Source organism: Peromyscus leucopus, chromosome 5 (assembly GCF_004664715.2).
Source record: "Peromyscus leucopus breed LL Stock chromosome 5, UCI_PerLeu_2.1, whole genome shotgun sequence".
NCBI lineage: Eukaryota > Metazoa > Chordata > Mammalia > Rodentia > Cricetidae > Peromyscus > Peromyscus leucopus.
Genome location: NC_051067.1, coordinates 38,389,317 through 38,414,648, shown reverse-complemented (window position 1 = coordinate 38,414,648; position 25,332 = coordinate 38,389,317). Strand labels below are relative to the sequence as shown.

The window sequence follows — 25,332 nt, the reverse complement described above, 5'->3', positions numbered from 1 at the left end:
GTAACAAGGAAGACACAGTTTCTGAAGCCCAGAGGACCCAATAGTCATTCCTGAGGCCAGACAAGCAGCTTGAATTAACCGTTTTCAGCTCAGCACGGTCACCTCTCAGGATTAAAGCACAGTCTGCCCCCTGCTGGCAAGGGCAGACTGTAAGTGGCAGCTGTGGTGATGTCATGAGTAGATTTAGGCCAGCAGTCCTCAAGTACATTCAGCTTTTTTTTTTTTTTTTTTTTGACAGTGTAGCCCTGGCTAGCCTGCAATTTACAGAGATCTGCTTCTCGAGTGCTGGGATTAAAGGCTTGTGCCACCATGCACAGCCCTGACTTACTATTTGTCAAAAACAAAGCCAATTTAGGACTGGGAATACAGCTCAGTAAGAGTTCTTACCTAGAGTGTGTGGGACCTTAAATTCAATTCACAGCACTGGGGGGGGGGGGGAGGTTAAAAATTTTAAAGTATTTTGAGGTATAATTCACTTAGAATAAATTGCATACACAAAACATAATTTGATAGATTTTGATGTATGGCCATCTCTGTAATCAAGCTAATAGGTACATTATCCTAAAAGATTCTGTGCGACCCTTCATAGGCACACCTTCCCTTAAACCTCACTACCAGATGCCCTTGAATTTTCTAGTTTTGTAGAATTATGTTGTATGGTTAATTTTTGAACTTCCTCTGCCAGGAAGTTGTCTCCAAGGTGTTTACATCAATCAGTCTTAGTAATTTTGTTGGGGTAAACTGTGGTCCTGTTTGGAGACTTAGACTGCTACTCATTACGTATATGAATTAAAAGTCCCTTTGGTCATCACTGTCCTGCAAGAATTCCGTATTTTACTGAGTTTTCTAAAAGCAAATGAACCAGATATGCATCATCTCAACAACAATGATCTTTGGCCACTGTTCGGATCTACAAGGGTAGTGTGTGGAAGGCTTGATCTCCAGACCCTGCTACTGCTGGAAGGCACTGGAAGCTTTAGGAGATGGGGTCCGGTGGGAGGAAGTGACCTCACTGGGTGCGCGCCTTCCTCGCTCTGCTTCTCCACCCGCCCTGGGAACCGTTTTCCTCTGCCCAGTGGGGGCTGGTGCTCAGCCTGGCCCCGCTCCCAGGGCAAGCAGCTCGCAGGAGTGGGCTAGACGGGTGAGTCAGAATAGACCCTTTCTTTTGTAAATTCTTCATCTCAGGTATTGCGGGCAGTGACAGAAAAAGCTGGTTAACACATTTTTTTTTTTCCTTGTGAAAACGAAAATAACTCTTAAAATGTTTCTCAAAGGTCTAACTCTGTGTGCCCCCTGCCCCCTTTTCCTTTCTAGGTCGGCTTCCTCCCTTGCCCCAGAGAACACTTCGTTTTTTCTTAGAGGAAGAGGCTTCCAGCTCTCCTGCCTTCTGCTTTCCCATGGCCGAAGTGACTCCTCGGGAGGCAGAAATGGATGGACCTCCCGGCATGTGAAGGAAATTGCCCCTGGTATGGCCATGCCAGTGTCTGGCTGCGTCTCCGGTTCCTTGGGATTTGGCTTGGCCTCCGTCATGAGGGCTAATGTCACCCTCATCAGCTGTTTCTTCCTGAACTCATCGGAAGTCAGGGGTTGGAGGAGACCCTCTGTGTTGACTTGAGGTTCATCCACGTCGTGGCGCCCTGGGGGAGAAAGCCCCACTGGGGGAGCTTAGTACCCGCACCGCGCGGGTTGGGGGGGGGCTGCCTGAGCTTCTGCCAGGTGCCCCTCTGAGGCCATTCCCTGTGCACTCTGCGGGGAAGGGGAAGACGTCGGGTCTGGGAGCTGCTGTATGTACTAAGGCCCTGATCCTGAGGTAGTGCACCAAGTCCACAGCCAACCCTTTCTATCTCGATGACTTGTGAAGCAGTACTACCCTCCTGCCTTCATTATGTCCAGCTGGAACCTGAGGGGAACTCTGCGCCTGGAGACCTGGGAGCTTGCCCTTGTCCTGGTTTCTGTTCAACCCTGATCAAGGCTCTGCCTGGAGTTCCCGCGGCTGTTGCTCCTTAAATGGACGCATTGGGCGTTGGGGATGGGGAGCTCACGTTAACATTCCAAGTCCCAACTCGAGGGAAGACGGTTGCCAAACCCGTACGTTGAACTCCTAACCCCCAAATTCTAGAATGTGCGAGGAGTTGAGTCCTTTAAGAGTGACTTAAAATGAGGCTGTAAGGGTGGTCCCTACCCAATTTTAGTGGTGTCATGAGGTGACTAGGCCCCACAGATGGTTCCCAAGGGCACACGGGCCCAGTGGGGAAACACAGAAAGGGCCAACTGTAGGCTGTAGGCCCAGGAGGCGGGGTCATATGGGACCTTTCCAGAGCTGACTAGGGCTTTGCCTTCATGGATGCAACCACCCATGAATTCAGTGGATTAATGCAGCGTCTTAACAGTGGGCCTGCTGTTAAGGCCAGTTTGATCCGGTCTTTTGCGTGTAATGCCCTACACTGCCTAGGGACTCTGTTAGCAAGGGCATTGCCACATGCCTTGACCTTGTACCAGAGCCATGAGCCAAAACAATACTACATACGCGAGCCGTGGTCTTGTGTTATCAGCAACAGAAAATGCACTCAGACAAGTGTTCATATTTGAGGATCCTATCCGGATACCAGGGACTCAGAAAATGCCTTTCTCATACTTTTCTGTAAAATAAAAGACTGGAAGAGCGGCTAACAGTGGAGTGTGTAGAAGACAGATTACAGAAGGCTGGAGCACGCCCTTAGGCAGCTGCATATCCCAAACAAGCAAATCCATAGTTCTTGAATTCTTGGTGTTGCTAAGTCCTTATCCCAGCAAAAGATACCCACTGATCCGGGGCTCGTTGGTGGGGAGTTACGATTTCATATCCACACTGGTCTAACACTATGCAGTTAAAACTCAACTGATTAAAAAAAAAAAAAGTTCCTCAACAATGATCTGGTGTAGAAAATGGCAAAAACAACACAGCCACTCACTTTGACACAGAGCTAGGAAGTCCTGTTAGTTCAACATTTATTAATGAGATTCAACTCTGTTGACCAGACAATGTCAAACACTAGAAAAATGAGTCAATGTATACATTTACAAAGCAAAATATTTCTCATCAATTCCCAAGATTTATCTCACAAAGTATGGCGAGAAACAATCACAGTATTAAGTATTATTCAAGTAATATTCTGTTTTTAAGTAGCTGCACATGGGTAATTAAAACACTGGGACCCAGCCTCCAGAGGGGCAAGCCCAAGGGAACCAATTTGAAGGTTGTGACGTCATAGAATAGGCTTGTTTACATTGTGCGTCTGATCTTTATTTTTACCAAGTCCCAAAGAACAAAGATACAGAAAGAAACAAGCACTTTCTATGGGGTCATATTGAAAGGCCCTCAGATGGAAAAAGACTCGAACTTTGGCTCTTTCAGTGGGCCCCACTAGCTGGAGCAAATAGTGCCTTTCAGAGTGACAGGATTATCAGGCTAACATCCTTTGGGTTATTTGATGATTACTGCCAAGAACTCCTGGTAACAGATGCCCAGAAACTGTGCCTTCTTCACAGGAGGTGTTCAATCGAATGAACTCAGGTCTCATAAACACGGAGGCCACTGTCCCTCTCTTGGTATAGATGAGGGCCTGTAAACCAGCTTTGCAGTAAATCTTGTTGGTTCTGCAGGCCATACTGTCTCAGCAAAGCTACCCAGGCACAGGGCACGGTGGCTGTGTTCATCCACAGACTCTGGGATTTCAGGAAATAACTGTTCTAGCCTACCACAATCCATCTGAATATATGAAGCACTTGAAACTCAGGAGTTAGACAAAAACAGGTGGCAGGTAGGATTTGGCTCACAGGTTGTGGTTCAACACTTCTGTATATACATCTTCAGAAATTCCACTTATCACATATCTTATTGAACCATAACACGTTCACTTAAAAAACATCTCTTAGCTGGGCATGGTAGTTATATATGTGTAGTTCCAGCACAGGCAGTCAGGGCAAGAGAGTCTCAATGTGAGCTTGGACTACATGAAACCCAAACTCAAAACCCCTACAAACTAAAAAACTTAATTGATTTGGCGATAACATGCCTATAGTAGCAGCTATCTGGGAGACTAAGGCAGGAGGATCATTTGAGCCCAGGAGTTTAAGGCCAACAAGAGCTCCTGTTTAAAAATATATATAAAACCCCCAAATACTGTCTTTCCATAACCCAAAACCATCTTTCTAAGATGTTCTTTCATGTTAACTTATTTTCAGTGGTGGTGATTAATCCCATGGCTTCCAGCATGCTAAGTATATACTTTACCACTGCTACCCATTCCCATTATTTTAATTACAAAAATTGATTTACATTTATTGTAACACATGACTGGGCCAGTGATATACCCAGTGAGTCAAATATGCACAAGAAGTAATTGCCACACAGTCCAAGAACTCCCTGGCTGACAATGTTTAAAGAAATGACTTCTATTCATATCTCAGCATGTGTATTCATCTTCTACAAAATAACAGCAGAACATTTGTATTGACTGAAAAAAGATGGGCACAAATCTTAAGAAATGAGAAATGTTGGGGCTAGCAAGATGGCTCTGCAGTTGAGAGCAGTGGTTGTCTTTCAGAGGACCAGGGTTCACTTTCCCAGGCTTACAACCGGCTGTAACTCCAGTTCTAGGTGATCTGATGATGCCCTCTTCTGGCCTCTGAGGGCACCAGCATGCATGTGCACAGACATACATGAAGGCAAAATACCCACATCCATAAAATTTTTTTTAAAAAATTAGAAAATGCGATGGAAACCAGCGACACACTATACAAGAGGACAGAAACAGACTATGAACATGCTCAGCTGTGACTCTTGCCACTTGGGCAGGGTCCCTAGGAGGCAGATTTCTACTTCTTGTGCACAGGGACTTTTTTTTTTTTGGTTTTTCGAGACAGGGTTTCTCTGTGTAGCTTTGCGCCTCTCCTGGAACTCACTTGGTAGCCCAGGCTGGCCTCGAACTCACAGAGATCCTCCTGGCTCTGCCTCCCGAGTGCTGGGATTAAAGGCGTGCGCCACCACCGCCCGGCAATGCACAGGGACTTTTAAAACCATGAATTCCTTATTTGAAGCTCCCAGTGGCTTGGGACACTAGCAGCTAGCTCTGCTGTCATCCACGTTGGCTCCTCAGAACCAGAGCCTCTGCAGAGTATGTGAGTGGGCTCTACACAGGGAGCGGCGTGGGGCAGGGAGTGGTGTGGGGCGTGGGGCGGCGTGGGGCGGGGGGCGGCGGGCGGCGTGGGGCGTGGGGCGTGGGGCGGCGTGGGGCGTGGGGCGGCGTGGGGCGTGGGGCGGCGTGGGGCGGCAGGGGGCGTGGGGCGGCGTGGGGCGGGGAGCTCCATTGCAGCCTGTTGGGAATAAACAGCTTTAACAGCTTCTAGGTGGATGGGAACCTAGGCTTTTCCTCATTTAAATCGTTTCAAAGTGAGACCAATACCAGTTACAAGGAGTTTGGGGTGTGTGTGTGTGTGTGTGTGCGCGCACACGCGTGCTCACACGCGTGCCTTTGTTGCACTTGTGGAGGTCAGGGGACAATGTGGGGTTGGTTCTCCCTTCCCATCTTTAAGTAGGTTCTGGAGACGGAACTCAGGTAGGTCCCCAGGCTTGTCCAGCAAAGCTTTTATCCACTGAGCTGACAGGTCCAGGTATGGTTTTGTTTTGTTTTTTAATCATGAACCATAACTGCTTTTACTAGGACAAAAGTGCTGGGGATTCATGGCTTCAGCTCTCTTCCACAGGGGACTGGCAATTATGGAAATCATTTTTCACCGTGGTGAAAGTGCTTTTGCTCTTCTGGAAGTTTAGCAGCAGGTGTCCCCGGGGACAGCAAGCCTGGCTCAGAGGTAGGCAGGTGAACACGTGGGCACCTGGCTTCCTTCCTCCACAAAGGGTGGTATTGCTCAGAATCAAAACTGTTCCTGTCCTCAAGCTGCGTTTTCAGTATCTGTGAGGCATTTTCACTTCCTTCAGGCTCACAGTACCGTGTACGCCAAGCCTGAATCTCTGGAAGTGGGGCATGGCATCCTAAACAGCACACCCAGGCAGTGGAGCCGCACAGCACCGGGAACAGCCGAGAGCCCATGCTTTCCACTGGCCTGGCCTGGTGGTGCAGGCCTGTCAGGAAACTGAGGCAGGACGATAAAAAGCTCAAGGCCTGTCAGTGTAACTTACAAAGACTCTGTCTCAAAATTAAAATGAAAACAAAACAAAACAAAATACGTTGCAGGTAGTTCAGTGGTAGGACACATGCTAGTGTGTACAAGGGCATTGATTTAACACCTAGAAAAGAAACAACAGCCGGGCTTCGTCCTGCCGAACCCCTCTGCTGATGTTTGCCCCCAAGCTTGGGTTGATTTTCTAAGAGAAATAAAACCAAGCATAAGCTAAGTTTAGGGCAGTGGAGACTTCCATTTACCCAGGTGTGGTAGAGCACGCCTGTAACCCCAGCACTGGAGAGGCCGAAACAGTAGAATTGTGAGTTTGAAGCCAGCCTAGGCTGCTTAGCAAGACTCCTCTCATAAAAGCAAACCAAACGATGATGAACCAAAACAGAACAAAAACAAACCAACCCTGTTTCCAGCCATTAAAAAACAGCTCAGAGCCTGCTGGTGGTGGCGCAGGCCTTGAATCCCAGAGGCAGGCGGATCAATGAGTCCAAGGCCAGCCTGGTCTACAGAGCAAGTTCCAGGATAGCCAGGGCTACAGAGAAACCTTGTCTCAAAAAACCAAAAGGAGAAAAAAAAAAAAAAAAAAAAAAAAAAAAGCCGGGCGTTGGTGGCGCACGCCTTTAATCCCAGCACTCGGGAGGCAGAGCCAGGCGGATCTCTGTGAGTTCGAGGCCAGCCTGGGCTATCAAGTGAGTTCCAGGAAAGGCGCAAAGCTACACAGAGAAACCCTGTCTCGAAAAAAAAAAAAAAAAAAAAAAAAAAAAACCCAAACAAGCAAGCAAGCAAACAAAAAACAGAAAGCTGACCAGAAACAAGGAGAAACACCCCCACATTCCATACAGTACAAGGCAATCCTGTGCTGTTTACAGAGAAGTCTTAGGAAATCAAAGCCTTTGCCACAACCCATCTGAACAGGCAGCTGCTCATCACCAAGCCAACAGACGCCCAGGCCTGGATGTGACCCGCCCCCATCCATCTGTCTATCACTCCAGCATTTCCTCCCCCGTATTCTGGGCCCAAGTTGGGCAGTCCCATGGGGACTGGGGAGGCACTGCCCACAGTGACTACCCTTTGTGAGGGTCAGGGACATGTGAACACTCACATTGTACCTTCCTGAGGCAGTGGGGTTGTGCTGGGGTCCCAGGACTGGCTGGGGTCCACAGCCACAGGGATATGGCATCCATTGGTCCCTAGTTAAATAAGGGGGAGTTTGGGATTTATGTCTAAGATGATGAGGACTGGCTGAATTTTTAAAAATTCATAACTCTGATAACCTACTTGTTTATTTTAAAAGATGGATGGCATGTCCCTATAGATCTAAGTAGTTTTATTCTTTTTTGAAGAAGTGAAGAACCCTATAAGCCTCCATAACACACATACTTGACCTCAAGATACTCGTCAATGCCATACTTGGACCCTTCTCGCCCAAGGCCAGACTGCTTCACCCCACCAAATGGACACTCCACTGAAGAGATCAGTCCTTCATTCACGCCGACCATGCCCACCTCCAGCTGCTCCGCCACTCTCCAGATCTGGGCTGGGTCTTGAGAGTAGAAGTACCCTAGCAGAGGAACAAAAGGAAACATACGGCATGAGGAATGCTCGTGAAGGTCACATGTGCCCGGCTGAGGATGCCTAGTCACATGGACCTGGGGTTCTCCTGCTTGCGGGTAAAGCCTCAGGTTGGTTTTGTCCACATTTTCATCCTAAGAACCGGGGGCATCCTGTTGGGCTTCTGTTTCTCTCTTGCTGGGGTTCCCCCTGCTCCTCCAGGACTTGGTAACCATGAACTTCCGTGTTCCTGTTTCCTGCTCTTCAATCCACCCTCCTTCAGATATCTGGAGAAGATGTTCAGACCTCGCGGTCGGCCCTAGCTGTCTATAGAACGAGGCCACATTTCTCAGTGGGCAATCAGTCCTGCCCGCAGTGGGGCTGCAGGCAGCCCTCTCCGCTTACTCCTGACTCCAGCTGATAGCCACTGTCTCCAGACCCATCCAGTTCAGGGTCATCTCGTTATTATGCTGCAGTGAACTAGCTTGGGCCTCTCTGCCTGGATTCTGTAATCTCTGCACATCAGCATCTTACTTATCACGTATCGGAGACTGTGGGGTCCAGCTCCTCCATAGCCCCCTCCCAGGTCCGGGAAGAATCTACAACCAGCTGATAATTTAATCTTGATGAAAAGAAATGAATCTATGTACACGAAACTCCTTAGTCCATACACTTTATTATTCTGTCAGTTCTCTCTCTATGCAGTTTCTATTCTGTTCTTGTGCCTAGCTCCTTTCTTGTCTGATTTCTCTCTACATTTATCTGCTGTCTCCTCTAGGTTCTATATTAATTCCTTCATCTTAGTTCTACCCCATCTAGGTTCTCATCCATCTAGTTCTTTCCCATATCAGCTCCTCTCCCATCTCCTCCTCTCTCATCTTGTTCTCCCTCAATTTGTTCTTCCCCATCTGGCTCTTCCTCATCTTCCATCTTGTTCCTCTAGTACTCTCTTCTAGCCCTTCAATCTAGTTCTTTCCCATCTCAGTTTGTTCCTCTCAAGTTCTTACCCATCTAGATCTTCTGTTCTCTTGTCTCTTTTCTGTCTTGTCTTCAAGTTCTCTCTTCAAAAATCCTCCTCTCTCCTTCTACCTCTCAGTTCTCCATATTCTCTCAGTTCTCCCTAACTCTCTCAGGAATCCAGTTATAAACCCAAGCAATAGCAATCCTCTTGCAGAGCAAGGTCACCAGGCTTGAATTATTACAGGGTCATAAAGGCAGGTAAGAATTTTCCTCAGGCAGTGACCACCAGGCTTTTTTTTACAACACAAAAGGGAAATGGTAAAGGAGGAGGTCAATAAAGAGCTAATGATTGGCTAGTATATCAAGAAGAGAATTTATGTGCTCAATCTACATTCCTAGAAGTGGTTAGGTAAGAAATTAGGAGTCTATTAGTAAGGCTATAAGGAAGAAGGGTCTCACCCTAAATTGCACAAGAAATAAAGCTATCCAACTGATCTAGGAGACAGGTGTTGTTTTGTTTGGCCTTGGATGCTTGATAGACATTTTAGATAAATACACTGTTAGGAGTTCTTGGAAGCACACAAGAAAATCATTTTAGGAAACAGCTAATATATATATATATATTATATATACACAAAGGCTAAAATATCACCAAGACTTCTTAAGCCACGGCTTGACCTTTGGAGAAGTCCTTGACTTTTCCAAGTAGTAGCTTTTGTGATAGTAGCTGAATTCCATTACGTTTTCCTGCAGCTTGCAGCAATCACGTAGGATCTAAGGCAAGGCATGGCTTCCTCCACATCACACCATTGAAAAAGGAGGAGGTGTTGCTCTTGACCTTGCAGAAGCCTTGGGCCACACGTTGCTCCAGCATTACCACAACTGAGTATGTGACAGCACGCTTGTCTTCCTCTCTATAAACAGTTTGTGTTATGTCCACAAAGGAGTCTCTAGAGAGCTACAGCTGTATCTTATGTGTGTCTCTACATGTGATTTTAGCAAAAAGGCCGAGAAATGATAAATTATACCTCTGTACCCCACAGTTCTGCATTTATACCCAGGGCCAATGAGCATATTTTCTCAGTATCATCTCCAAACTGAAAGAACAGCAGCCATCTAGTGATGATCAACACACACACACACACACACACACACACACACACACACACACACACACACATGCTTCCCATCTCTAGACACTGTCCATGACTCTGCTGATGAGGCTTCTTTGGGATACCAGGACAAGTCAAATGTGAAAAAAAGCAGTGAGCCTTATGTCTCTGGGAAACTGCATGTGACTCTCCACCTAGAACAATCTGCACCCCCCTCCTCCATTGTCTCCCACCCTAGCTCTAGCCAGAACACTCTACATGTGTGTCATGGTTCACAGGAGAAAGGAACATGTTTGTACAAGGCCACTTTTGCCACTTGTAAAGAAACAAAGCATACGACTGTTTAAATTTGCTAGGCAAGGTGGTGAATGCCTTTAATTCCAGCTCTCTGAGACAGAGGCAGGTAGATTTCCAGAGTTCAAAGCCAGTGCAGAACCTGGTATTGACTTGAGATGACTATGGTGTCTTCCGGACAGACACCTACCTGCTAATCCAACATTGACTGCATTTGCGATGGCAATGGCCTCTTCTTCTTTGTCAAACCTGCCAGAGTTAAAGAAAGTAGGTCATAAGCAAAATCCTTAAGGTGAAGAGAAAGCACAGCTAGCTTTATCTTCTCCTGATTCATTTCCTAAATACCGACAAGAAGGAGGCCAGGGTTGCAAAGTGATCCAAGGGGGAGAATACAAGAAGGAAGCACAAACACAAGCATGGCAACTGAGCCCTCTCCAAGACGCGGTAGGTCAGTGCGGCCCGCCTTTGCCAAGAGAGAGGAGAAGCAGACCAGCTTGGCAGAGACATCGTCAATGTTTAAAAAAGGGCTACTCATTGGTAGAGAGTACTTGCTGCTCTCGCAGAGGACCTGGATTCAATTCTTAGTACCCATATGGTGGTTTACAGCTGGTAACTCCAGTCCCAGAGACCTGACACTCTCTTTTGAGCCCTTCCAGGCCCTGGATCCAAGTAGATAAATATTTTCAGAGCACTGATCTGAGAACTATTATTTACTTGTTAAGATGGGATAAAGGATCACAGGAGGTCCAAGTTCATTACCTCTAGACGGCTGAGATAGAGCCCTTGAAGGTATTCCTCATCAGGGGAAAAAAAGTAAGTTTAGAGGCAGCAGGAAACTAAATGGAGTTTGATAAATTTTGTGCTTGAAACTGGGTGTGGCACATGCCTATTATCTCTACACTTGGAGGCTAAGGCAGGAAGGCTGGGAGTCCAAGGCAAGCCTGGGTTACAAAGACAAAAGACAAATACCAAACCTGGGACCAGGGACTAGGGAGATATCTGGCCCTGTTGGGGAAGTGCTGAGTTCGACCCCCAGAACCCACGTGAAAACCCAGTTTGGTGGCCTGTGCTTGTAATCCCAGGTCTGGGGAGACAGACCGAGAAGTATCCCTGGAACTGTTAGCTAACCAGTCTACTCTAACTAGAGAGCCCCAGGCGCCAGTGAGAGACCCTGTCTAAAAACCTGAGGTGGACAGCTCCTAAGAAACGACGCCCAGGGCTGACCCACAGCCCCTAAATCAAAACCAAGATAGCATAATAAACTCAGCTGCGCTGTTCAACCGATACAGGGCAACTCTGCCTGCAGATGCTCAGGCCTCCCACCCCACCCTTGAGACAGCCCGGGAACCGCTCTCAGATTAGCTTTCCTTCCGATCTTCCTTCCTACCACAGAGGAACGTACTTGACAACCGGCGCCAGGGGCCCAAAGGTCTCTTCAGTGATGCAGAGCATGTCCGTGGTGGCATTGCTGAGCAGCGTGGGCTCAAAGAAGTTTCCCCCACTTGGGTGTCGCTTCCCGCCTGTCACAACGGTGGCCCCCTTGGCCACTGCGTCATTCACATGCTTCTCCACCTGTGAGAGGAGAAGAAGGGCACGAGGGAAGGCTGGATGAGGACATTTTCCAAACGGTGCAATCTCTTAAAATGTTAAACAGCAAAAACCATAGTTGTTGTTGTTGTTGTGTTTTTTCTCTGTTTCCCTATAGATAGGCAAGCACGGTGGCTCAGCATGCAAGCCTGACAACCAAGGTTCAATTCCTGGGACCCACGTGGTGGAAGAGAACCAGCTCTGGAAAGCCCAGGGGTTCTCTGAGCTTTGCCTTCACGGCAAGCTGGGCTGGTTGTACTTTCATAGATTCACTCGTCCACTGTCATCAGGGTTGAAGGGACGTTTAGCTACATCTCCAACACAGAGGCATTACTTACCTATGGCAGACGTTCTGTCTCAGAAATGTGTCCTTAGCTGATTTCACTATTGGATAAACAGCATACAGTATTTTGATACAAACCCATCGGTCTGGCATGCTGCACACCTAGCCTATATGGTGTGTGTGTAGGCTACATGTGGTGTAGCCTATTGCTCCAAAGGCACTGATGAACAGAACAACTCAAGATCAAACCAAGCCTAAGAGAAAGCCACACAATCAAAGGGCATTCCAGGGAATCCAGAGAGGTGGCTCAGTGGTTAAGAACACTGCTCTTGCAGAGGACTCCAGTTTGGTCCCTAGCACCCACGTTGAGAAGCTTACAACTGCCTGTAACTCTAGCAAAAGAAGTAAGGGCTCTTAACCTCCAGGTCACCCCGCTGGCTCCTTCACTTTCTGATTCTTAAAAAGATTGTTTTTTAAAAAACAGTAGAACAGAGCATGGAACACATGTGATATAAAAGCAGAGTGGAGACTATTTGGGGGAAGAAGGAATGAGCAAGAAGGGAACTGGGAGGAGGAGGGTAGGCAGGGAAGGGATGAGAACAAAGTCTAATGCAATATATGTATAAGAATGCCAAGATGAAACCCTTAACTTTAACGATAACTTAAACAAATGAAAATAGCTAAAACCAGGGCTGGTGAGCGGTCAGCAGGTAACTGTGCTTGCTGCCGATCTTGAGAACCTGAGTCCTTTCCCTGGGATCCATGTGGTGGAAGAGAGGACTCTAGCACATTGTCCTATGATCTCTATACCTGTGCTGTGGCACACATGTGCCCTGCCCGCCCCCCCACTCACTCTCAGACACACCGAGTAAATAAACATAGTAAAAATGAAGCGAAAGCCAAACACACACCAGTGTAACAAAGAGAAAGCTCATCCTGCCGGTCACCCAGACTGTGACGTTCAACAAACAATTCCTTCCTGCAAGGAGCTTCCCTCTGTCATTCCTTACCTGCGGGATGCCTGCGATTCTATGTGCCTTTTTTGGGGTGTCTACGTTAAAATTCTTCTGGAAGGACATCAAGGAAAAAGCTTCTTATGACAGAAAACTTAGGGAGGGCAGAAGACCTAATGGGCCCAATCTCAGGTTCTCAGGCGGAGCAGGAAGAGCATGTCCAGACATCACCGTCCATACACATTGGTAGTGGTAGGAATTCTTTTTTTTTTAAAACCTTTTTGCATCTCCCCATTATTTCCAAAATAGCCTTGCTGGGGACCTTATGAAAATGCTTTTATTTAACTAAGCTTTTAATACTGACATCACAAAACTTCCTTCCTGCAGATATTAGGACCAACGCACCTTTTCAACTGCTTTCTCATTAATCAACGGGCCTTGAGTTGTTCCTTCCTCGAATCCGTTACCCACACGCAGGCTTTTCTGCATTGCTTCTGCAAACTTCTTTACAAAGGAATCGTAGATACCCCGTTGTACCAGGAATCTGTTTGCGCAAACACAAGTCTAGACAGAAGACAAAACAAATCCAGTTAGTTTTTCAGAAGCAGCTGGTCCAAGAATCGTAAGACAACCCTTCCCGAAATGGTTCTCATGAGTCCAGCCTTCTATGTTCTTCCCAGGTGGTGAATAAATCCCCCGAGTGAACACACCTATCTGTAGCTTAAGTTTTCCTGCCTTGCCCACTGTCAGGACAAATCTCTGCCACCTGCCAGTCCCACAGCCGCTCAGACCCAACCAAGTAAACACAGACACTTATATTGCTTTCAAACTGTATGGCCGTGGCAGGCTTCTTGCTAACTGTTCCTTTACCTTAAATTAATCCATTTCCTTTTATCTATGCCTCGCCACGTGGCTTGTGGCTCCCGGCACCTTCACATGCTTCTTGTCATGGCAGCGGCTGCAGCATCTCTGGTCATTGCGGCGGCTGCAGCAGCGTCTCTTTCTGCCTTTGTCCTTTTATTTCTCCTCTCTGCTAGTCCCGCCTATCTTTCCTGCCTAGCCACGGCCAATCAGGTTTTATTTATTAACCAATCAGAACAACTTGACATACAGACCATCCCCCCAGCACAGCCAAGTGCAGACCATCTCAAACACCTGCACTCAGGCCCATGGTCCTAATCATCCTCTATACGGACCTGCTGGGTAACGCCACAAGGAACCCAAGAAGGGCTCCCACAGGACATACAAATCATCCCACAGCACTTCCCCTTTTCTTTTTTTTTAAAAAAAGGAAGGTTTTAACTTTTACACATCTCCAAAGCCAGCTTGGTATATTTGGGAATTTTGGGCGTAGCTTCTCTTAACTACTTCCTGCTGGAGGGGGGCGCTGTATCTTATGGGGACATTTTAAGATCATGGAGTAGTCCATGAGGCTGTATTGTCTGAGCCAGTTGCCTTGAAACGATTCTAGATGTTGGATCATCTGGGCCATGGTGTCATCGGAGACCTTTCAGGTGGTCTTGGCTGGTCAAACCTGATGTATCTTAATCTGGAACAAATCCATAGCCTCTGGCTTTCTGTGAAAACAAAAGCAGAGTCTCCTTTCCAAAATAACACATCCTTATATCCAAATTTTAAAGTCAAAGTATCTTTAATATATACATATTGGTTTAACTCAACATCTTTTACGATCAAATGTTTTTCTGCAGTTAAAAATCCCAAAGACAATATAATCCAAACTCTCTGTGTGATATCCATCTTTACATGGCTTATTTTTTATATTACTTTTACTTTCTCTTTAAAGACTTTATTTTTTTAAACTTTCTATTTCTTTATATAACTGTCTATGTTCCTTTTCCTCTCTCTTCCAAGCCTATGTACATTTTTACACACATTGTAAAGCATTTAAAGTTTTGTTCCATCTGAATCTGTCTTATTGCAAACTTATTGCTTTAAACTATAGCCTTCTAAGCCTGAAACAGCTCTGTGGCTGCTGGCTCCGCCCCCTTCAGCTTCCCAACATGGCGGTGGTACATTTTCCACCAGCTCTGGGAGCCATCGTGGGTCTGTGCTTTTATCCAAGCAGCGTGTAGCCCAGAAACCTTTTTTGTTTTGTAACTAGCAAAGGCTAAATCCACCACGCAGCTTAATGTGCCACTTGCAGAGGCCTCATTCCTGCCATACTGCAGGTCCAGCACACACGCCAGGAACCTGCCAGTAACTCAAACCGGCGGCTGCCGCTCATTTGAGAGAGAGAGAATTAGGAACTGTGGGGCGTTTACCGACGTCACCGTTCCCGTTCCTGGAGAACTTACCTACGTCACCGCTCCGTGTGTTGAGTTCTGAATCCTCTTTACCACCACGCGAGGATTCTTCTCAGATCACACTTTATTGGAGCGCCTCTTGGTTAAGGGACTTTGTCTTTAGTATTTTTTTTTTTTCTTTTTTAACACCAGCCTTTATCTCTGTTCATTTGTCCTTTTTCTTTAGTCCCTCTTTTTTTCTTCCCTTTTTTTCTTTAGCCCTTTTTTTCTTTAGCCCTTTTTTTCTTTAGCCCCACTGCTGCTCATTTGAGAGAGACAATTAGGAAGCTGTTTTTAGCTCCGTTTTAGAATCTTTTCTCAGGTTTTAGGTGGAAACTCTTGCCCTCTCGTTGGGCGCCATTTGTAGCTTAAGTTTTCCTGCCTTGCCCACTGTCAGGACAAATCTCTGCCACCTGCCAGTCCCACAGCCGCTCAGACCCAACCAAGTAAACACAGACACTTATATTGCTTTCAAACTGTATGGCCGTGGCAGGCTTCTTGCTAACTGTTCCTTTACCTTAAATTAATCCATTTCCTTTTATCTATGCCTCGCCACGTGGCTTGTGGCTCCCGGCACCTTCACATACTTCTTGTCATGGCAGCGGCTGCAGCATCTCTGGTCATTGCGGCGGCTGCAGCAGCGTCTCTTTCTGCCTTTGTCCTTTTATTTCTCCTCTCTGCTAGTCCCGCCTATCTTTCCTGCCTAGCCACGGCCAATCAGGTTTTATTTATTAACCAATCAGAACAACTTGACATACAGACCATCCCCCCAGCACAGCCAAGTGCAGACCATCTCAAACACCTGCACTCAGGCCCATGGTCCTAATCATCCTCTATACGGACCTGCTGGGTAACGCCACAAGGAACCCAAGAAGGGCTCCCACAGGACATACAAATCATCCCACAGCACCTATCCAATTCTCCCCATAGCTACCACACATCTAGAGCTAAACATAAGCAAGAATAAACAGCTGTGTGAACAAAACCCAAATAACCAGAAAAGTAGCCATTCAATATACTATTAGGAAGCAGAGGCTGTGATGTTCCTGAGGAGCTGGGCTGCAGCAGCAGAGAATACAGGAATGAGGTCAAACAATAACACACATCCTCCAGCCAATCCTCCAAGTGTTTTGCTAAGTGTGTGATTTCAAAAATGGATATGAGGCCTTTCTTTTGGGGACAGAGAGATGGCTCAGCAGTTATTTGCTCATGTAGGAGGACCTCCTAGCACCCATGTTGGCCAGTTCAACAACTGCCTGTAACTCCAGGTCTATAAGATCTGATGTCCTTTTCTGGCCACATATGGACACACACTTATATAAGTAATAATAATGATGATGATGATGATGATGATGATAAAGGACTGGGGATAAAGTTTTGTGGTAGATTGCTTGCCTGGTATGCATAGGCCATGGGTTCTATTCCCAGTACTGCCAAAAACCAATAAAACAAATAAAAAGTTATGAGGGGACCTGGAAAGATGGCTCAGAGGTTAGGGGTATTTGCATAGGACCCAGGTTCAGTTCCTGATACCCACATGGAAGCTCACAACAATTCTGGGACTCAGGTGTCCTCTTCTGGCCTCTCAGGGCAATGGACACATACAGAGTGTACATGCATGCAGGCAGAGAACACTCACATTTATAAAAGGAAAATTAATCTTTTTTTGAAAGCTCATAAACTCTTGCAGCTCTAGAGTTTATTGACTGAATGTTTGCAAATAAAAAATAAAACTTTTTTTAAAAGGCCATCTTCCATGTTGGATTGAAATACTGAGACTCTGGCTTGTTATCTGTCCAGTCAGACTTCATATTTTAAAATAAAATATAAGCATACTATAGGAAATGTAGTTATTATTGATAAATTTGTTTTTCCTCATTGTGTTTTCCTAGTAGAAATAAGTATATGTATAATTGTGTCCTATGCATTTTTTATTGGTTTAACACAGTTCAAAGCCATAGCTTTGTATAGAACTCTGCTGACATTTTGTGTTTGCTTAAAAAAAATTTCTGTAACAACAACAACAACAACAACAAAAAAAAACAACAACAAACTATTTAGGTTATGTGAAAAGGAAAAATTAATTACCAAAAGTCAAAACAAGGAAGAAAAGTTCTATAGAACAGTTTACACCACCAGCTTCCCTTTTTGCATATAAACTTCGGAGGCTATTTATCTCAGAAGAGCATTTAAGAAGCTCATTGGGCCGGACACAGCAGCACATGCCTTCTAATTCCAGGAGGGCTTCGTTTCCCAGATGGCCTGTGCTACAGAGCAAATTCAGTGCCAGGCTGGGCTACAAGGGGAGCTCCTGTCTGTGAAAATGAAGCCGAGATCTTCGGCTTGTTGACTGCACTTTTAAGGCCCAGTTGTCTGAGAGTAGGACTTAAGCAGCCAGCTTCTGGCAGGGGCTTGGGCAACAGCATGGGAATCGGGCCCTTGGCTCCTAGCACCGGGACTTTGAGGATGACTCAAGCCACTCAGGCCTGTCAGATCTGACATCCAGGATTTCCTAGGCAAGTGTATAAGCTCCCCTAGTCCCTCAGCACAACTAAGTAGGGATACCAGGCATCCTCCTCTGGCTTCTGCACACGCCCCAAAGGGTCATAGGCCTACACACATGTGTACACATATACCATATACACATATATAAATAAAGACATGAAAGTCTTGAAACTCTCTGAAGCAACAGACTTTATCTCTTACTTCCCTTTGGACAATCCAAGCCTAACTAGTGCCTGAGAGAAACTACTCATTAAATGCTTGCTCACAGAATGAGCACCTGAATTCACAAAGGAACCAGGGAGAGAGGCAAGGCACAGTGGTGCTAGGATCTTTGTAAAACACATACACCTACCCTTATCCCAGCCCTAAAATGTTCTGGATGACTCACCTGCCCAGCATTCCTAAACTTAGATGCCATTGCGCCCGCGACAGCCTGGTCCACATCGGCACTGTCAAAGACAATGAATGGGGCGAGGCCGCCCAGCTCCATGGAGACACGCTTCACAGAATTTGCTGCATGGTGCAGCAGGATCTGCAGGGGTGCAGCAGGGGAACACTGTGAACATCTAAAACAACGTCGAGGGCGTTCCTGTTTGCACAGAAAGTACCTTCGTCCCTGATGGCTTAGATGTCCAGCTGGTGACCCCAGTAAGAGGGGATTAGATCAGGAGGTCACAGCTGAGTGGACTATTCATAGGGGGTCTAGCCAGGAAGGAGGTTTGGAGGATGTATCTGGTCCTGGACCTCTCCTCTCCATCAATGCCTCCTGCCTCATTACAGGGCTAAAAGCAATGGAGCCAACTGACCATGGGCTGAAATCTCCTAAACCACGTGCCAAAACATCCCTCAAATCTTCCTCTCCTCCTTTAAGTTATTTTTCTCATGTATTTTGTAACAACAGCAAACTAACGTATAAGGCTGCTAAAACTGTTTTTTTTTTAAATTGTTTTAAAAAATTGTAATTTGTTTTTACAAAATTACCCAATAATGAGCCAGGCGGTGGTGGTGCACGCCTTTAATCCCAGCACTCGGGAGGCAGAGCCAGGCGGATCTCTGTGAGTTCGAGGCCAGCCTAGTCTACAGAGCGAGATCCAGGACAGGACCCAAAACTACACAGAGAAATCCTGTCTCAGAAAAAAAAATTACCCAATAATGAAAATTTTAAGGTGCACACAAGATCACCTTGCTTTAGATTATCATTTCATATAAGAAAAGGGAGACATGATAATGTATTATTATTACTCTGGGGTGTGTGTGTTTCGAGACAGGGTTTCTCTGTAGCTTTGGAACTTGCTTTCCTATCCTGGAACTTGCTCTATAGACCAGGCTGTCCTCGAATTCACAGAGATCTGCCTGCCTCAGCCTCTCGAGTGCTGGGATTAAAGGCATGTGCCACCAGTGCCCAGTGACAATACATTATTTTTAATACATATTTATTTATTCTATAAATTCTTTGAGAATTCCATACATGTATGCAATGTATTCAGGAGACTACAGATTCTTATTTCATTAGATTTGATTTAAAAAACCCACTAGGAAGGCAGTAGGAAACTAAAAGCAATTATTTACAGAAGACAAGGAAGGAGTCAGAGACACTGTGAGCTGGGGCAATGCCAACAGCAAACAATGCCAACGGTAAACAATGCCAGCGGTAAACAATGCCAACACTGTTTTGAACCATAATATCAATTCACAATTTATATGACTGGCCAGGTGTGGTGGTACATTCCTTTAGTCCCAGCACTTGGGAGGCAGAGACAGGTGGGCCTCTGTGAGTTCAAGGCCAGCCTGGTCTACAGAGCAAGTTCCTGGACAGCAGGGCTATGTAGACCCTGTTTCCAATAAAATGAAACAAGAACATAAAGTATCGATTCCATGCTCTATAAAGAGAAAGCCTTAGAACCGCCCACTCTCGTTCGACTCTGACGTCACTCTGACGTCACATACCTTCCCAGTCGCTGTTGAGCCAGTAAAGGAAATTTTGGACACCAATGGATCGGTGCACAGCACCTCCCCCACTTCCTTGGCTTTGGTTCTAGAGCAGGGAAGGACGTTATAGACCCCTGGAGGGATTCCAGCCTGGTTCGCAAGCTTTAAAGAGAAAGAGCAAACACTTTAAGAAGGATTGAACTGGAAAACAAATCACAAAATAAGAAATAAACATGTTTAGTCCGGAACACAATGTAAAATATAAGCTTGCCTTGGAGCAGAATAAAAACATACCGAGGAGAACCAGATGTGGTGGTGCATGTCTATAACCCTAACTCTTGGGAGGTAGAGGCAGGGGGACCACAAGTTCAAGGTCATTCTCGGTTACATAGTGAGTTAAAGGCCGGCCTGAGCTATAAGAGACCCTATGCACCGAAGACATATATTTTGGGCTGGATAGACAGCTCAGTGCTTATAAGCATGTACAGCTCTTTCAGAGAACCTGAGTTTAGTTCCCATCACCCATAGCTTACCACTCTCTAGCTCTAGGGCATCCAATGCCCTTTTTTTGTGTATAGACCTCTACACATTCAAATGCGCGCACACACACACATACATACACACAAAGACAAATAAATGTAATAAAATTAATATACATATATTAAATATTAGCACTAAAAACCTTATTTCTGTTCTATATATACATGTATGTGTATGTATGACTGTGTATATGTATACACATACATATAGATATATGTGCTAAGAAATAAACCCACAATCTCATTCTAAGCACAACTCTACACTAAACTATACTCCTAAAGCCCTAAAGAATACACCTGTATAAACTAAGCATCTCCGTCAGGTATTGCTAATACAGTATCTTAGTAAGAGTTTTAGCGCCACCTCCTGTTCAGTCCACCAGCAGACCTGGGGGTTCATGAAGATTCTGACACTAATCTCAAGGACTTTGACTGACTGTAGACTCCAGGGTAGAGTGTGGAAAGGGTGTTCAGAAAGAACTCACCATTGCTGATGGGGCAAAGCTGCTTGCTAGTTCCTTGTGGGGCAGAGTTGAAAAAAGGGAGGCGTAGACAGGGGACCTCAGCAGAGGTGAGGAGAGGGGGTGGGGGGTGGGCCTGACCCCAGCCACCTGACCTGGGGACCTGGGTCTTTCCATGGCAGGACTCTGGATCAGGTCTGTCCTGAATGTGTTATATTTCTGACCCACAGCCTCCATTTGTAACTCTCATTGGCCTCAAACTGGTGGCCATCCTCCTGCCTCAGCCTCTCCAGTGCTGAGATTACTGGAGTAGTTTGCAAGGTTTTTAATCTCACTGTTCTCATAAAAACAATAACCATGAAGCCAATATCTTTGTACATTAATCAAAAAATTTTAACAAACAAAAGTAAAACCAAACTGGCAATGAGGTAGCAACCCCAAATATCAGGACGTTGTTTACAAGAAGACTAGGGGACCGAGTTTTTCCACAGTGACAAACTGCAAGCAAGTGAAGGTACCATCTCCAGGGATAAGGACGTGTGTGAGGAGGGAGACTGAAGGATGGTCCTGGATAGACCCCAAGGAAGCCCGGAGGTACTCAAGGGACCATGGGCACAGCCACCCTGAGAAAAGGAGATGCAGCCTGAATCAGTCAGAATAGTCAGAGATGTGGTGAGAGAATGCAATAAAAAAATTGAGAGTAAAAAAAATTCAGAAATGACAGCCAAGCTGTAAGACCATGAGAAAGAATGAATGTAACACATAAAACCTTGTTTTATCTGCTTTCTCTCAGGGTGCTGCCACTGGGAAGTCGAGGGGGGTCTGATGGGAGTCGGGGTCTGGTGGGAGGCCCTCTGCTGGCCTGTTTTGTTTGAGAGAGAATCTTCCTAGCTACTCCAGGCTGACATGGATCCCTCTGCCTCAGCCTCCCAAGTGGAGGGACTTCAGGTGAGGTGGCCTAGCCCAGCGGTCTTCAGGTCACTGGAGGGTTGCTCCCTGTGGTGACTGATCTTCACTGTTGATGTGACTACATAGAGGATAACCTACGAGAGGTTCCACCAAGCACAGAAGACAGCCCCCTGCTGTGGGCTGGGGTCCCCAGACTGAATAAAAAGAGGAAAAGGAGGAAGCCAGCTGAGCTCTGGCGTTCATCCCACTTTGCCTTGTGACTGCAGACACAGTTCAGGCAGCCATCCCATGCTCCCTGCCAACAGGACTTCTGGGCCGTGATGGACGGCATCCCCTGGAGCCTCAAGCTTCTTCCCATGCTGTCGTCAGGCATTTGGTCACAGCAATGAGAAAAGGAGCTCGGACACCTCCACAGGGCACTGGAGAACGCCAAGCCTTTGCTTCCGCTCCCCCTTGCTTCCGCTCCCCCTTGCTTCCGCTCCCCCTTGCTTCCGCTCCCCCTTGCTTCCGCTCCCCCTTGCTTCCGCTCCCCCTTGCTTCCGCTCCCCCTTGCTTCCGCTCCCCCTTGCTTCCGCTCCCCCTTGCTTCCGCTCCCCCTTGCTTCCTGGCTGTGAGGTGGACAGTTTGCGTTGCCACGCTGCTCCTACCGTGGTGTGCTGCCTTACCACAGGCACGAAGCAACAGGGGTCATGGACTGGAACCTCTGAAACTTAGGAACAAAACAGACCTTTTCTCTCCCTAAGCTATCACCTCAGGCACTTCATTATAGTGACGGAAAGCTGGCTAACACAAATGTTCAAGAACAAAGCGACCAGAGAGGCATCAACTAAGGACTGGCGGTGGTGTGCAAACCACAGCTCCTTACAGAACTAAGTCTGCACAGCGGGAGGTGGGGGGAGGCAAAAGGTAGAGCAAGTATGGCGTAGTTACAGCCCTGATAGATAGACCTAGAACTGTTCTGTTACTGTTACTGGTAATTGTTTCTGTGGTACTAGCAATTGGACCCAGGGCCTCGTAGCATGCTAAGTAAGCACCCAACCACCAAGATCTATCTCCAGCTCTGGCTTTTACATTTTATTTTGAGATATGCCCATTGCTAGTTGTTTTTCTCATTGTGACCAAATCCCGACAAGAAGCAGGTTGGGGGAGACAGGTTCTTTTTGGCTATGGTTTAAGCTGAGATGAAGTCCATCGTAGCAGGGAGGGCATGGATGTAAGAGTGTGTGTGATGCCATGTCCACAGCAACAGAGAGCAGCAGACACGAGTTGATGAGGCCAGGCCAGAAAACCTTGAGGACCACACTCAATGGCACGTTTCCTCCATCAAGGCCCTGCTTCTTCCTAAAGGCCCCACAACCTTCTAAAGTCGCTTCACTCGCTTGGGACCACACATTCAAACACATGAGCCTATTGGGGGGATACTTCACATTCAAATAACCACAGTGTCTCTCTAAGTTGCCCAGGCTAGCCCTGAATTTTGGAATCTCCTGCCTCAGCCTCCTGAACAGCTGGGATAGAAGGCTTGCACCACCAGGCCGGTGACATTTAGTTCTTATGAGCTCTTATGTGAATTCTTTGGCTGGATGTAGAATTCTAGCGAATATAAAAGTTGATTAGCAAAAGAAAAGCGTAAAAGTTGTAGCCATTTATATGTGTACAGTGACTGTCACAAGACAGAAGAGTCTGAAGAAGTTACTGCAGGCTGGTATGTGCACACTCTTCAGACAATCCATGTGTGAAGGATGACAGGATGTGTGGATCTCCAGAGAGGACAGTGTGCTCCATGAATGTTACAGAGAGACAACTGGAGACTGGGGAACTACAAAAACGAACCCAGCTGCTTCACAGTCTGATTATTCTGGCTCGCTACAGTCTCATGCTCTAGTCTCTTGTGAACTATGGTGGTTTCCAATATGTGAAGCGTTCCCTCCAAAAAGTACCTTTCTGGCTTGTTACATGTAGGAGAAGTCAGGCTGAAGGGCTCTTTGTGAAATGACATTTTCTGCACCTCAAAAATAACTAATATGCCAAAGGAGTCCCCTTGAGGTGGCATGTCCCATCACTTCTTCATCAACAGTAGGGGAGGCTGAGTACATGCTCAATCCCTTCATTATTTCCATAAGTGTAAAGCACAAAGACGTGGAGGGGGCTGGCCAGGTGCTCAGTGGGCAAAGTGCTTGTTCTGCAAGCCTGGAGACCACATAAAGGGGAGGGTGGACCCCACAAGTTGTCCTCTGACCTCTACGTGAGTGTTGTAGAATGTGTGCCCGTCCCCCTCATCATGTACATATACACAGTAATAATGCACACTGAGTATTTAAAAAATACACAAAGAAGCAAGTGTCATGGGACCATCTGGGGAAGAATGTTCCAGAAGAAGAAGGTTGTTCAGTACCTGAATTGAGGGTGAGGTTGGCGGATATAAGGGGTGGCAGGAACCAGAGAGGCTCAAACAGAAGAATGGGGGGGCTCTGAAGTGAAGACAAGTCATAGGGTGCTGGAGTTTGGGAGGTGGTGTACACCCCTGAGTAAAGCTGCATTTTACTCTGAGTGGCATGGGAAGCCATCGGAGAGGTTTAGGCAGAAAAGTAAAATGATTTGACTGAGTAAAGACTGCACTAGGATCAGGAGTGGTGAATAAGGAGCCTGGGGCTGGAGAGATGGCTCAGTGGTTCAAAGCACTGGCTGCTTTCCCCTGAGGACCTGGATTAGGTCCTTAGCACCCACACCAGGGTGCTCGCAAGCACCTGCAACTCCAGCTCCAGGGTTGCCAACACCCTCTCTGGCCTCTGCAGGCACTGCATGAACACGACACACACAGAACACAAACATATACCTAAATACAAATAAATCTTAAAACAAGTAAAAACCAAAAGAACTTAAAAATTCATGAGAGTGAGAGAGAGTGAGTGAGAGAGAGAGAGAGACAGATAGATAGGTAGATAGATAGGTAGATAGATAGAGAAAAGCTGGGTGGTGGTATCACATGTCTTTCATCCCAGCAGAGGCAGGTGAATCTCTGAGTTCGAGGCTAGCCTGTTCTACAGAGCAAGTTCCAGGACAACCAGGGCTACACAGGAAACCTTGTCTCAAAAAAACTAATAAATAAATAGACAAATGAACTAAAATTAAAAAAAAAACTTAAGTAAAAGAAAGCTCCTAAATGTGGGAAACACCCACATTTTTAGTGCAATGAAAAATGATGATGGGTCAATATCACTTTTAGGGTATCAAAATGTGACCAACAGGAATCTGAAAATCTCCCCTCCTTCCTTCTTTTCTACTAAATCAGCATGTGAGGTAGGGCAGCGGCTGTGCCCCAAGAGAGACACTCTGTGCACAGGAGGAGACATCACTGGCAGAGAAGGGAATTCCGAAAATGCTTCCCCCTGACCCTGAGAAGCATCCACCTGGGCACTGGTTGGTCTGCACAGAGACTCACCTGCGCCAAGGCCAGGGCGGAGTAGGGCGTGTCTTCGGCAGGTTTCACCACCACGGTGCAGCCAGCTGCCAGGGCGGCCCCCACTTTCCGGGTGATCATGGCACTAGGAAAATTCCACTAGAAGAACAGAGGAAGGAAGGGAGTGTGGGCACTGCCTCAGGAGCCAGTCAAGGCCTGCCAGAGCCAGTCATAACCCCATTGCACAACTGACTGGCAGACCTGTTTGTTGCTGTGCAGGTGAGCTCTTAGAACACCTGACCCTGGTCAGTGTGAGGGACTCAGGAGGTCCATGTCCACAGAAGCAGGACACAGTCGGGGGGTTCGATACGA

General features: G+C 46.7%; 1 protein-coding gene and 1 long non-coding RNA gene across 2 annotated transcripts in view; one reads left to right on the top strand and one right to left on the bottom strand.

Annotated features, from left to right (window-relative positions):
- The first annotated feature begins 794 nt into the window (after positions 1 to 794).
- On the top strand, positions 795 to 3,139 carry LOC119088032. Its single transcript, XR_005091589.1, has 2 exons — positions 795 to 1,141; positions 1,315 to 3,139. It is a non-coding gene; the product is annotated as an uncharacterized LOC119088032 (long non-coding RNA).
- Positions 3,140 to 7,441: 4,302 nt separating this feature from the next.
- Positions 7,442 to 25,332, bottom strand: part of Aldh5a1 (aldehyde dehydrogenase 5 family member A1) — a 31,126-nt gene continuing 13,235 nt past the window's right edge. The window contains exons 4-10 of the mRNA XM_028880772.2: positions 25,003 to 25,119; positions 19,670 to 19,813; positions 18,111 to 18,254; positions 13,320 to 13,478; positions 11,494 to 11,663; positions 10,282 to 10,340; positions 7,442 to 7,735 (exon numbers count right to left, since the gene is read on the bottom strand). Of these exons, the coding sequence (XP_028736605.1) occupies positions 7,530 to 7,735; positions 10,282 to 10,340; positions 11,494 to 11,663; positions 13,320 to 13,478; positions 18,111 to 18,254; positions 19,670 to 19,813; positions 25,003 to 25,119 (999 nt within the window). The 3' untranslated portion in view covers positions 7,442 to 7,529. The remainder of the gene's footprint in view (positions 7,736 to 10,281; positions 10,341 to 11,493; positions 11,664 to 13,319; positions 13,479 to 18,110; positions 18,255 to 19,669; positions 19,814 to 25,002; positions 25,120 to 25,332) is intronic.